This window comes from Vulpes vulpes, chromosome 8 (genome assembly GCF_048418805.1).
Source record: "Vulpes vulpes isolate BD-2025 chromosome 8, VulVul3, whole genome shotgun sequence".
Classification (NCBI taxonomy): Eukaryota; Metazoa; Chordata; class Mammalia; order Carnivora; family Canidae; genus Vulpes; species Vulpes vulpes.
This window is the reverse complement of record NC_132787.1, coordinates 85,406,040-85,419,569: the sequence shown is the minus strand read 5'-3', so window position 1 is coordinate 85,419,569 and position 13,530 is coordinate 85,406,040. Positions and strand designations below refer to the sequence as shown.

At 38.0% G+C, this 13,530-nt stretch overlaps 1 protein-coding gene across 21 annotated transcripts in view; it reads left to right on the top strand.

Annotated features, from left to right (window-relative positions):
* LTBP1 (latent transforming growth factor beta binding protein 1) overlaps positions 1–13,530 on the top strand; it is a 389,007-nt gene that overhangs the window by 196,975 nt on the left and 178,502 nt on the right. For all 21 annotated transcript variants that reach the window (XM_072767337.1, XM_072767335.1, XM_072767336.1 and 18 more), the window contains 2 exons: positions 5,652–5,876; positions 7,076–7,350. In XM_072767337.1, coding sequence (XP_072623438.1) covers positions 5,652–5,876; positions 7,076–7,350 — 500 coding nt within the window. The remainder of the gene's footprint in view (positions 1–5,651; positions 5,877–7,075; positions 7,351–13,530) is intronic.

Below are 13,530 nucleotides of genomic sequence, written 5' to 3'. Positions count from 1 at the left end.
GCCTGCAAATGCTTCTGTTTTTTTCCCCCCCCCTTAAGGGTAAAAAAATCCTGGTGTTCAGGAATTTTTAAGAGATAGCTACTCTGACAGTTTCTGTGGATGAAGGGTAATAAGTAGAATTTTGTGATAGCATTGATAAATGGAGCCCCTTGGGTTATGCAAAGGATTAAACTAGATCAAATTAGATAGCTCAGTGCTATGGTGAGGTTGATGCTACAGGAACAGAAAGCCATAAACAAAGCTGAGATGATGAATGGCTTCATCCCAAGTTGGAAGCTCTCGTGTGCATGTGTGTGGCAGGGCTTCATATCTCCTGGATTGTAAACAGAACATGGTATTGAAGCATTTGCTAATGCACCCAACATTAAAAACTAGTGACATTCTTGGAATTCTTGTTTGTATTAAGGTTGATATTTTGCATTTGTTGAAATCTGCAATCCCTTTAACTCGAGCCCAATAATAAACTTCAGGATTTGATAAGTGGGAATGGGATGAACATGGTGTTCCTAATTACCAAAGCAGGTAAAACAGAGAGATTCCCTCTGGCAGGGAGAGGGTGGTGGGTGCCTTTTTAACTCCTATGAAAGTTTTCTCCCTTTGCCTCAAGATTTCTTAGGACTTTTTATTTATTTATTTATTTATTTTTGCCTTTTGCTTGTATTATCAAGAACACAGAAAAAAAAGAATATGAATCTGTTCTCCACACATTAAAAAAAAATCCTCTTACCAATGGAATGATCTTGTATTTAATGATTTTTTTTTTAAATTTATGATAGAGAGAGAGAGAGAGAGGCAGAGACACAGGCAGAGGGAGAAGCAGGCTCCATGCACCGGGAGCCCGATGTGGGATTCGATCCCGGGTCTCCAGGATCCCGCCCTAGGCCAAAGGCAGGCACCAAACCGCTGTGCCACCCAGGGATCCCTATTTAATGATTTTTAAATTAAACCTTCTGGAATTTAACTTGAATCTGGTAGATAATATTAAGCCATTAAGCCACTTTCTGGCTGAATAGATTTTAAGGATACCCTTGAAAAGAGGGCAGCGTAGAGATATTTAGGGGAAGAAATAAAGTGGTAACTTTGACTTTCTAAAAATATTACCGCTTTTTTTTTCATATTCCAAGGCATATCAACAAAAATGCTGCAACTCTTTCAGGGAACATTATTCTTCTAATCAGAGACAAGTGGGAAACTTTAAGTAGCTCTTCAAATCAAAATCATGTGTGTGTCTGTTCTGTGAAATGACAGATGTAGGTTTTTCTTCAGATGGAGGTTTGTTTTCCCTGTTCTGCCTTAGCCACAATAACTTGAAACGGTCTGTCTGCTGGCACGAAAATCCAGGGGGTGGGTGGAGGGGCCAGGATGTTGCTGCAGGAAAGTCGAGTACATTCCTAGGGCGCCTTTTGGGGACAAGCAGCTGAAGCATTTTTATAGTCAACTGAGATAACAGGAAAGAAAGAATATGGCTTTTTATAGTATGTATCTTGAGAAAATTCAGTTGGCTCGTATTTGTATACAAATAATGAATATCTATTCGTTTAACTCCTAGCTTGTGACATAAAACGTGACTGTTGTATTGGCCTGATTTCTCGAGTAATGCCAAGTTGTTTTCTAGACAACTTGGTTGTCACTCTAGTTGTTTCTAGAGTGAAGGGTGGAACACACTGAAACACTTGGACATATTTAAGACCTCCAACTTACTGCTCTTCCAACCTGGGCCCCTTTGCTTTTTTTTTTTTCCTCATTTTGATCACTACTACATTTTGACCTCACATAGTAGTGGCATGAGATATTCGGAGTGGTTGTCATGAAATTACACTTTCTGGAATAACAGGCTAAGGACCCATATATCTCTCGTTATTTGCAGTAGGTCCCAGGTGACCATGTGATGCAATATAGTGAATTAGTTAATTATGGTGGTGGCCAGCAAAATGTCAGGCTGCCGAGGAGATGGAATTTCTCAGCCAGTGTTCTATGTTACACCTCCTAGTTGCATGTTCTAAAATTTATGTGCCCGGGCAGCCCGGGTGGCTCAGTAGTTTAGCACCACCCTCGGCCCAGGGCACGATCCTGGAGTCCTGGGATCAAGTCCCACATCGGGCTCCCTGCATGGAGCCTGCTTCTCTCTCTGCCTCTGTCTCTGCCTCTCTCTCTCTCTGTGTCTCTCATGAATAAAATAAAATCCTTTAAAAAATAAAATAAAATATATGTGCCATAGGTAGACTTACAACCAGTGTACTGCAAGCTTCTCAAGTCAGCCTTAAAGATAACTTATTCTTTTAACTCTTCATGTGTTGAGAAGGTTTTATAGAACACTGGCAGCACAGACTGTATATCACTAGATGACTGTTTTGAGAGCTGTGTGATCTCAAGAAACAGAAAGAAACCGTTCATAGTTAAATCCTTAAGTTTGTAGGTTGATTTTTGTTTTTTTTGATATAAAAGATTATTGAGCTATAAAAAGAGTGCCTGCCACAAAGGACTCAACGTGTAGTTATTGAGTTGAGGCAAAGAACTTGATATTGTAATTTAGATTTTAGGAAATGCTGGAATAAGCGAGTAGATATTTTACCTCTCAATCATAAATAGTTATAAATAGTACCCACTTATTGGTTAGAGGAAGTCAAGCAGAAACTATTTCCTTTATGAACAGAGAGAGACACAAGGTTACTAGAGCTCTATGCTGGGACATTGCTGTTTCCACTTAGACTAGTGCATCCTTGAAACACTTGTGTGAAAGCTGCCTCAGGAGTTTAAGGGTAGATTTAAATAAAACTAGTTAAATTGATATTAGATTCACAATAGGTTGACACCAGAAACATCTCACAAAAGTGAATTGGTTAACCTTTCTTTGAAAAGATGGTAACATATATGAAGTTATTTTAGTATAGATTGTAGGCAGTCTACTTTACATGGTACTGGAGGACCAAGTAAATGATCTGCAAACTGAAACCATGCAAAATGACCTTAATAATCAATGGGAAAATGACCAGTGTCATGACCTTTAAAATTTTTTGTCAGAACATTGAAGCTTTCTTACTGTAGGTTATAAATGTATAGGGCAATGCAAAAAAAAAAAAAAAAAGTGAAGCTAATATTAATTTAATGTCCTATAATTTAAAATGTTAGAACACTGAGAACATGTTTTATTTCTTTGAGTAGAACTTACCAAGAGTAGTTGGAACATGTTTGCTTTCTTCTCACTGTGTAACTTGCAATGTGGGCTGTCTCTTCTCTGTGGCGGTGAATTGTCCTGTTCCTTCCCAAGTTTGGATCTGCTTCCAGCTTGTTATCCTTGGTGCTTCCACAGCTGTGAACTGAGTGTGCTTTCAATATAGCTTCCTGTGGGACATCTCCATCCTCTTCCTACAACCACTTTCCAATTTCACGTTCAGTGTTACCACTTTTTATTTCTTTGCTACACTTTCTTTTTGTGCTGGCCCCACACCCTCTTTCAATTATGCACTTTTGCAAAGTGCCCTGGGAGTTTCTTACCACAAGACTAAGGGGGGCAACACAACCACCTGTTTACTGTCTATCTGTGCGTGAATGGAACAACGGATGTGCAGGGACTGGTTGTCCTGCACAGTTGTGGAAGTGACACAATTGGTTAGTAATCATGATACACATCTGTTATTCACACAGATTTGTGGACCAAAAAGCTAGCAGTGAATTTTGTGCTTTCTGTAATTCAGCATTAATATACTGTGACAACTGAAGTTGGAACCATGCTGTCAGGGGTACTGGTGTTATGTGACCAAACTGTGGTCACTGAAATTCAAGCCCATTGGAACCATGCAAAGTGAAGAGTACCTCATTCTGGTAGTAAATTGTTTGTAGTACGTTTAAATCTTGGCCTGGCTCCCCTTGCCTGTTAGACCGAGCGCATCTACTGTAGCCAAGTGATTTAAAAATTGAATTGAGAAGTGAACTGGGGGGACATCTGGGTGGCTCAACAGTTGAGCGTCTGCCTTTGGCTCAGGGTGTGATCCTGGAGTCCCGGGATTGAGTCCCACATCGGGGTCCCTGCATGGAGCCTGCTTCTCCCTCTGCCTATGTCTACCTCTCTGTGTCTCTCATGAATAAATAAATAAAATCTTAAAAAGAGAGAGAGAGAAGAGAACTGGGAGTTATGAAGTGTTTGACCCAACCATGGGTTGAGAGTGCTTTGACTCCTCTCTCTTACCTAACACCTCAGAGTAGAGTGGGCACTGGAGAAAGCATATATTAGTTTCCATCCAGCAGTTAGGTTTCTGTTAAGGACCACTTGGTGAATGGAAGTATTGGGGGGAAGATGATGAGTTTGATTTTGGACATTTACAGTTTGAGTTGCCTGTGGGGTATCTGTGTGAAGATATATTGTAGTAGATAGATTGGAGCTCAGCAATTGAAAGCTTTGGTTAGGAAATAAAATTTGGGTGACATCAGCTTCAGACATGGTAAAATCATCGAGGAAGAGTGTATAAATTTAGGAAGGATGAGGAAGTTAAGACCAAACCTTAAATCATACCAATAATTAAAAGGCATAGAAAGTGGAGCCTGCGGAGAATATTAAGTCGCAATGGACAAAGGGGAAGGAGCACAATAGGTGAGTGAGATGTGATGGAAACCAAGGGAAGAATGAAATCTGTTCATTGGGTTTAGCAACATGGAGCCCATGAGTGACCTTGGTAAGAGTAGTGTCATGTAGAAGAGAGGTGGAGAGAGGGAAACAAAACCGGGTCCAAGGTAGATGGTAGTGTGTGGAGAAGTGAACAGACAATTCTTTTGAAAGGTTGGTCGTGGAGGAGAAGGTTTAAAGAAGGTAGAAGCTAGAAGGAAGAGGAGTTGAGGGACTTTTACCATTCAAGCTGGTAGGAATCTGATCAGGTTAAAAGGCTGATAGGAAGAATTTGTTAGTGATAAAGAAGTTGGCTATAAGCTTAATTTAGCCAGAATTTAAAACTTCCCTCACAATTCTTTGCCCTCCATGTCCTTTTATCTTTCTTTATTGTAAATCAAGTAAAGTCCATACTGCTGATCACTCTGCTACTTATGAGTTTCACTGGGGTCTTATTATCCCTGTGAGATTGCAAATTCCTGTAAAGCAGGATCCAAACTATTCTTCTTCCTGATTCTGGTTAGCACCTCATTTCCCTGTCTTAGAGAAAACCCTCAACAGCTACTTTGAACACTCTCATTTGTTTCTTTATTTTTTGAGGAACTAACTAATGTCTTCTATGTGCCAGGAATTATTCTAGATGCTAAGGATATAAAAATCACTAAGCCAGACATATCTCTTTTTCCCAAGGATTTTATAATTTAGGGAGACAGTTAATAAACAAGTAATAAAGTGCAAAAGAAGCAAAGTAATTATAGAATGTAACAGATAATAATTCTGAGCAAGTATATATATATTCTTCTCCCTAAATTCTTTCCATTGTTGGGGGAACAACCATAAGCAATTGGAAAGTTAAATGACATAGATGTAAAGAAGATAGTAATAGAGACTGTTTTTTTTTTTAATGTAGAGACTTCTTTGTTGAATGTTTCTAAAGTCAGCAGGAATATGGTTATAATGGGCTTGTGTGTTTTGGGAGTTTTCTTGGTTAGTTGTTACTTAGAATTTGAGAAACTAACCAACTCTCCATGTTTTCTCTTTTCCCTTTTAGTAATTTGCCATCTTCCATGTATGAATGGCGGCCAGTGCAGTTCAAGGGACAAATGCCAGTGCCCTCCAAATTTCACAGGGAAGCTTTGTCAGATCCCAGTCCATGGTGCCAGTGTGCCTAAACTGTATCAGCATTCCCAGCAGTCAGGCAAGGCATTGGGAACGCATGTAGTCCACTCTACACACACCTTGCCTCTGACCATGACTAGCCAACAAGGAGTCAAAGGTAAGCTTTTTTATTTTCTTTTTGCCCATTCATCAGACTTCTGTTAACCTGCCAAAGCCATACGGAAGCAAGTGTTTGCAGGTGGCAGGGCTGGTTTTGAAACAGAAAGAAGTATGTGATCTGTGGCCCTAAAAAGTGGCAGCAGGGGACAGAATATGGGCCCATGTATGTGACTACAGTACTTTCTAGGCCATAGAGATTTGGTATCTAGGAAATAAAATAAAATAGGAGCCCATCCTTTTCTGCTGGCTCTTAGCCCCAGGAGCTGTTACACACACATATGTCTGGCAGGGCCTAGGAAGCAGAAGGATGAGCAAGGCAGTGTTCAGGCCCATATACTAATATGCTAGTGGATCACATACTACCTGCTGGTGAATACTTTGTTTATTTTTTAGTCGAAGAGTGCTTGGTTTTAGTTATAAACAGTCAGTTAACCTCACTGGGCTTCAATTTATTCATCTATAGAGGAAGGTAAACTAGGTCACTTGGAGCTCAGAAATTCTATGACTAACTCATTTTTTTAAACCTGGCATGTATACATGCACAGTTTTTGAAAAGGGGTCAGAGAAGTGTTACTGGCCTTACTCTTTAAAACTTGAATGTTAGCATCAGAAGATGAAATTTTATTTGAAAGCTGCAGCAAGTAAATACAGATATAAAATACCACATATAGGTATTTTGTGTGGCTCATGAAGCACATGAGTATGTCTATACTATGATGTTCAGGGTAAGAAAATTATGCTCTGTGAAATTGTATTTCCTCTTTTGATGTAGAAAGTTTGGCAATTAAAACTTTGAGAGATGCAGAAGTAGTCAAACTCTTTAGTCTTTACTACTATTTTTTGATAAAATGTACCCACCCATGGCCCATAAGCAGCATTGATTTCATAGTTTTCTGACTCTGAAAGAAATATTTTTGTTTCATGAATGTGTCACTGTGAGATGTTTTAATTTCTCTTTATACTTTGAGTTTTATTCTTTAAAAATATGTAAATTCGAGTTTAATTAGTGTTTTGGACGTACCCTCTTATTCTCCAGAATTGATGGCTGAGCAGCAAAAATACATACACGCTATATATATTTTGTTCCAGGGGTAGTATATATGCAAATAAACACAAAAGTATGTATATAATATTTGCTTTAATGCTGATTTGCATGTTAAGTATTCATGACTGAGTTTTCCTGTCAATCTCTTTTAGTGAAATTTCCTCCCAACATAGTCAATATCCATGTGAAGCACCCTCCTGAGGCTTCAGTCCAGATACATCAGGTTTCAAGAATTGATGGCCCAACAGGCCAGAAAACAAAAGAAGCTCAACCGAGCCAATCCCAAATCTCTTACCAAGGGCTTCCTGTCCAGAAGACCCAGACAGTACATTCCACATACTCTCACCAACAAGTCATCCCTCATGTTTATCCTGTTGCTGCTAAGACACAGCTTGGCCGATGCTTCCAGGAAACCATTGGGTCACAGGTAAGCAATATTGTCTAGCCCATGTTAGTAATGCATTCTAGGTGTGGTCTTATATTAGTAGGAAAGTCAGACCTGGTAAAATGGTTTTCTGTAGAAGGGGTTGGCAAACTGACCACAGGCCTGTTTTTGTAAATAAACTTTTCCTGAAACACAGACATATCCATTCATTTATGTATTGTCTATCCTTGCTGTCATGCTATTGATGATAAAATTATGTAGTGTCAGTGAGTTTATGTGATAGCTAAATCCTAAAATATGGTCTGCAAAGCCCTTTACAGAAAATGTTTGCTCATCTCAGTCTAGAATATTAAATAGTGATCTTTCATAATTGTTGCTGGAAGTCCATGATTGCCTATTTATATAGTTTTTCAATTAAGGTGATCTGTGTATAAAACATGTGTTGGGCATGAAAGATGACATGTGAGATGTATTCTGCAAAGACATTTGAAACCTTTTATGCCTTTTTACAGTAGCTTGCAGGTTATACAGAGGAAATTTAACCCCTGTGTGCACTAATAACTTGGCATCTTTTCTCTCCTAATACAAATTCATAACTAGAATGACAAAGCAGGAGTTGTTTGAAGTGCATTTTAATATTGAATTTACATGTCACTTCAGGCCTATATTTACATCATAAAATGGGACAAAGGCTGAGTTTTCTTTAAAACTCATCGTTAAATGTACATAGCAAAGGCAATATAAAAACATTGGTTCTTCTATCCAAACTACTTTGTGAACTTGCTTTAGGACCACATGATAATGATATTGATTTGTCCTCCAGTTCTCATCTTGTCATATGATATGTTTTGGATCCCCCATGAGAAGAGTAGATGAGGTAACTGTATTATTACTTAACTGTTGTTGCCTGAATATTAAAAAGAATATATATTGTGTGTGAAGTAATTATAGATAATAGAATCAATTGTTACTGCTTTAGGAACCTAGAAAACACTTTTTAGGTACTGGACCAGTCCATGGTAGGGCTATAATTTTTCTTCCAGGGCAGTAAGACAAAATTGGTTTATAGACCCTAATAGAAAAGAGCACCCATGTGGATAGAGTTAAGGGTCTGTGCTAGGAAACCAGCTTCTTTATGGAGATTTGTCAAGATGAGACAACGTAATGTGAGAACTGCTTTGCAAATGTTGTAGAACTCTGTAATTATTGGCTTAGAGGTTACTCCTCTATGCAGAGAGAGTCAAACTTAAAAATAGAGCAGATTATTGGTTATGTCTTGTAATTTCAGTAGAGCAAGGAAGGCTTGATCCCTCAAACACAACCTTTGTCACCTGCCTGCAGATACCCGGAATGCCCACTGAAGGGTGCCTTTTCATTACTCAGTTGAAGACCAGGCTTAAGCAAATGCTTTATGGAAAAGGAACATCATCAATTTAAATTTAGCTTAGAAGTAAAGACTGGATTATTGTGCTAAGCGCAGGTTTCAATAGGGATAGCGGGCTGAAGATAAACTTCATAACTTGACAATGTTGCCCTGGGTTAGCTTTGGAGAGAGAGGATAATTTTCATGCCATTTGCATTGTTTAGTCATTCCAGTTTGGGCTGGTCATGAGAAAGGAAAAAGCAGGTCTTTTTAAAACTATGTGCCCAATATCTTTCTCCCTAATTTCCAAGTTGGAATGTAGAGCAAGAAAACGAGGCATTAACAAACTTCTAATTTTTGTATAATGTTAGGGAGATGATTGCTAACTAGAAAGGATAAAAAACTATTTACTTTTAAGCCTAAGCTGGACAATATAGTCAAAGTGAATTAGATAATTGGTCGAGTTACCCAAATAATCCAAACTCCATGGAATACTTTTGCCTTATCTGGATACTTTTCTGCCTTTTGGTCTGAATGATCCAGACAGTGATCTCAGTTCTTAATTTATTTTGCATGTGTAGTCGCTAATACACAGCTTCAAAATAAGACCTGTTTTCAGAAAACATTCTCAGTGTATATTTGTCTTCTTGTTACTGAGAAGTGCTGCTGGGTGCCTGTGGTTGCTCAATTAATTTGTGTGATTAGGATGATCTAGGCATTTAAAAATATACACTACTGGGGCACCCTGGGTGGCTCAGTTAGTTAACCATCTGCCTTCCGCTTGGGTCATGATCTCAGGGTCCTGGGTTTGAGCCCTGTGTCTGGCTCCCTGATGACACAGGGAGCTTCTCCCTCTTCTTCTGCCCCTCTCCCAACTTATACATACATTCTCTCTCTCTCTCTCTCTCTCTCTCTCTCCCCCCCTCCCTCCTTCTCAAATAAATAATATATTAAAAAAATAAAAATACACACTACTGGTAAATAGTCAATAATATATAAGATATATACTACGAGAGTGTTGGAAAATGTGTACTTTTTTGCTGTGGTTAGTTTGCAAACAAAACTTCAGCAGGAGGTGTAGGTAGATTTTGAATGAATTGCAGAAACAACTGCATAAATGCTCACTTATTGCACATTGCTTTGCTCAGTTGGGAACACTTGTTAGCTGCAGATTTTGGCTGTTGAGACTTTGAATGTGTTAGAGTTACCAGTAAGCACCTGTGTTTATGCCATGAGAAGTTATACACAGAACAAATTTGGCATAAATTGCCCTTGTTTCTATGACACATTCTAATAATTAGTAAATTTGGAGTTGAAAACCCCACATGAGCTGTGATCATGTACTTAAATTCAGGGGATCTTTGTACAGTAGAATTTTGGGAATTACTTGGATGGTAGAGGAAAATGGATGACTGGCTAGGGAAGCCAACTCCTACAGAAAACAGGGAGAATAATTAAAGGGAAGAGAACAATGCAAGAAATGGAGAAGCAAGTGTCAGGAAAGACCAGAGAAGTGAAATAGCTCGGTATTCCTGGCATGCATTGGCATAGATACATGAAGCCTATTACACCTGAGGCATAATGCAATATAAACTACTTACATCAAGGGAACAATGTCATGAAGCCTCCTTGACCAGAAAAAGTCAGAATCATTAAAAGTGTGACAACTGATATTATGTGCCTCCCAGTGTGCTACAGTATGGAGTTTACACATCATCCTTGAAGTAGTCTTCTCAAAAATGGTTCACCTGAATCTGATCAAGCCCTTATACCTTAACCTATCCAGTTCGTAGGGAATGAAGAAGTCAACTAAAAATGTTGCACACATATCTCCTCTATCAGACAGATTCATAATGTAGGATATTATTGCCTGGTTTTTGCAAAAAACCTTCTTATGAAAAAAAGCAGGGTAACTTTTCTAGAAAGAGGCAAAGAGACACAACAACAAATGTAACATATGAACCTTAATCAAATCCTGGCTAGAAAAACACATAGCTCTAAAGGGCATTTCAGGAATAATTGGGGAATCTAAATAGGACTGGATATTAAATGATATTTTTGAATTACTGTTATTTAGGTATGATAATGATGTTGTGTTTAGGTAGGACCGTGTTCTTATTCTTGAGAGATGAATGTTGAAAGTTTGAGGGGTAAAATACCATGTTTATAATTTATTTTCAAATACATTTTACACAGAAATATGGCGAAATTTTAACTATTGTAGACTCTGAGGGGTGGGTATTCAAGTGATCATTGTATTATTCTTTGAATATGTCATAGTATCTGAAAAATTCTTGAGGAAAAGAAAAATGCTAAATTTCTCAATGTAGAATAGTCGAATTTTAAACTGAAATTAAAAGCTGTAACTTTGATACATTTTATGAATTTTAAGAAAGTAATTTTTAAAGTTTCAACTTAGGAAAGAATGGGGTGGGTGGATGTGGGAATGGTAGATGTGAGGAGGCCAGGGAAGAAAAGTTGGCCTTGGTCCATTTTGAATTGACCAGGGTCCAGTCTAAGAAGTGAAGTCGAAAATAAAGATGAATGTCTGAGCTTTTGTGAAGAATCAAGCATCAGGTTTTGATTATGGGCTGTTGCAAAGAAAAGGATGGTGATGAGTTGGACCATTCTGAACTAACCTGCTTGAGAAATCGGATAAATCCTGACTCTCATTGATTAACTGACCCTGGGGGAGGATTGTAAGGTGCAGATGAGTAGCTACATCTTTGTTTTAAGTAGCCCCATCCTTGGCTGACATCAAGAGTGGTGTATTCTTGAGTTTCAATCAGGAAATCCAGTACTGTTTCAGAGATGGAGTAAGAGTAGATGAATGGAGAAGGTTCAGTGGGCAGCAAATAGATTTAGTGGTGATAAATTCATGAGAACAGAGGACATTTCTTTGGGTTGTATTATGAAGAGAAAAGAGCAGGAATAACGGGATTGGAAATTTATAATTTTTTTTTACCTTGACAGACTGTGCCAAGATACGAGTTTGAGGGGTGGGGTGAAGGGAGGAATTGGTCCTCTTGTTTTACTGTTGTACAAAGTGATGTTCCATTTTTTGAGCCCTAAAAATAATGTCTTCTTTTTTAGATCATAAAGTATTGGTTTCTGCATGAATTGGGCTGGGTACAGGTACAGACATAAAAGGACAGAAACTAATAGAATGAATGGTGTGGCTAAGAGGAATGGGTTTCTTGAATGTAAATCAAATTTGAAGTAATTAGCAAGTCATAATTTGGTATTTACGTATCTGTGTGCTACCTGAAGAAAATCATGGTATTCAGTAAGTTTGAAAACATTTTGGCAGGTTTGTTTACTGCATAGATTGAGGTAGAATTAGATCTCCAATGATTACAATTACCAGCTACTTTTAGGAAAATCTCATGTTATTTCACATGCTTAAAAGTTGAACATTTCCATGCTAGTTTTCATTTCTAAGGAGAGGCCAAATTTCAGGAAATACCCCTCCAATTTCTTTTTGCATCACAGGGACATTGAATACATATACCTTTCCCATTGTACAAGGGTTTCCTTTGTTTTAAATTGGTTCTCTTAGCAGTGACCTAAATTTGAAACTTACTTGGCATTTGAGTTTTTGGTTGTTTTAAGCATGTTTTATTTGTTGCCCAGTTGCTGGAAACAAACATTTGCAGTGACCTAATGATGCCAGATGGTATAAAAAACCTTGTCTGAGAAGTGTTTAGAATCATGATGTAGGGCTTGGGGTCCAGCATCCACACTTGGGTCTGCCATTGCCCAGTTGCGCAATCATGTGTTCTTTGTTAAACACGGGAACATGCCCCTTAATTAGACACAGACATTACAAGACGAGACAAAAAAGTCAAGTGCTTCAAGACCTTCCTATTGCAAATGCCAAGAGAGCAGAAAATTCCACATATAAACACCTGAGTTAACTAAGAACAGAAGTACTGGAAAACCTGAAGAAGGTGTAAACAAAAAAGATATTTTTAGTACAGTGCTTTAGCACAGATAAAGATGATCAACACGCAAACCCACTTTTTGTAGTTTGCAACTTATAAAGTGTCCATAAGTTTAAAAAAAACCATAAGAAACAAACTCTAAGATTAAATTCTCTATTAAAATTAGACATAGAAAAAAAAATAAATAAAATTAGAGATAGAAATTCTCTGTAGAAAAAATAATCCTAATGTAGATTAGGAAGAAAAAGCAGCAGTAGTTGCTGTGAAATCCTGAAATTATTGGAAAAGCCTTTCTTTCCTTTAATTTCTGGTCATACAAATAATCAGAACTGGGGCAAAACTGAGTTAAAGCAACCTAAGAATTATTTGGGAGATCCTCTTAGAGGTTCCAGAAGTTGTTATAACAGTTCTCTTTAGACAGGAAAAAATGGAAACAGAATGGGCCTTTGGAGAAATAATTGAATATAACTGGAGATAGATCTTTTTTGGCAGATAAATTCAATAACATCCTCCATCTCTAAACCTAGGTACTAATACACACACACACACACACACACACAATTTTTGAAGGGCCAAACAGATGCACTTTTGTTTAAAAACAATTTTTTTTTAAGCAAGCATCATGGAGAAATTAGGAAAGTGTGAGCTCATAAAAACTATCCTAATTATGGCTGAAAGTACTTTTTTAAAAAGTCTCAATTCTTCAGTGACAGGACTTTGAAGAAAAATATTTTTTGGTTTCTACCACACAGAAGCCAATGAGAAAGTAGGGAAACAGATGCCAGGGCTGTCAGTTCTATGTGGAAGAAGAAAATACAAGATGGATGGATAGATACCCGTGTGAATTGTTACCGATGTACATATAGAGACAGACTGTAGACCATGAAAATCTCTTCCAGTGATGGAAAATGGATT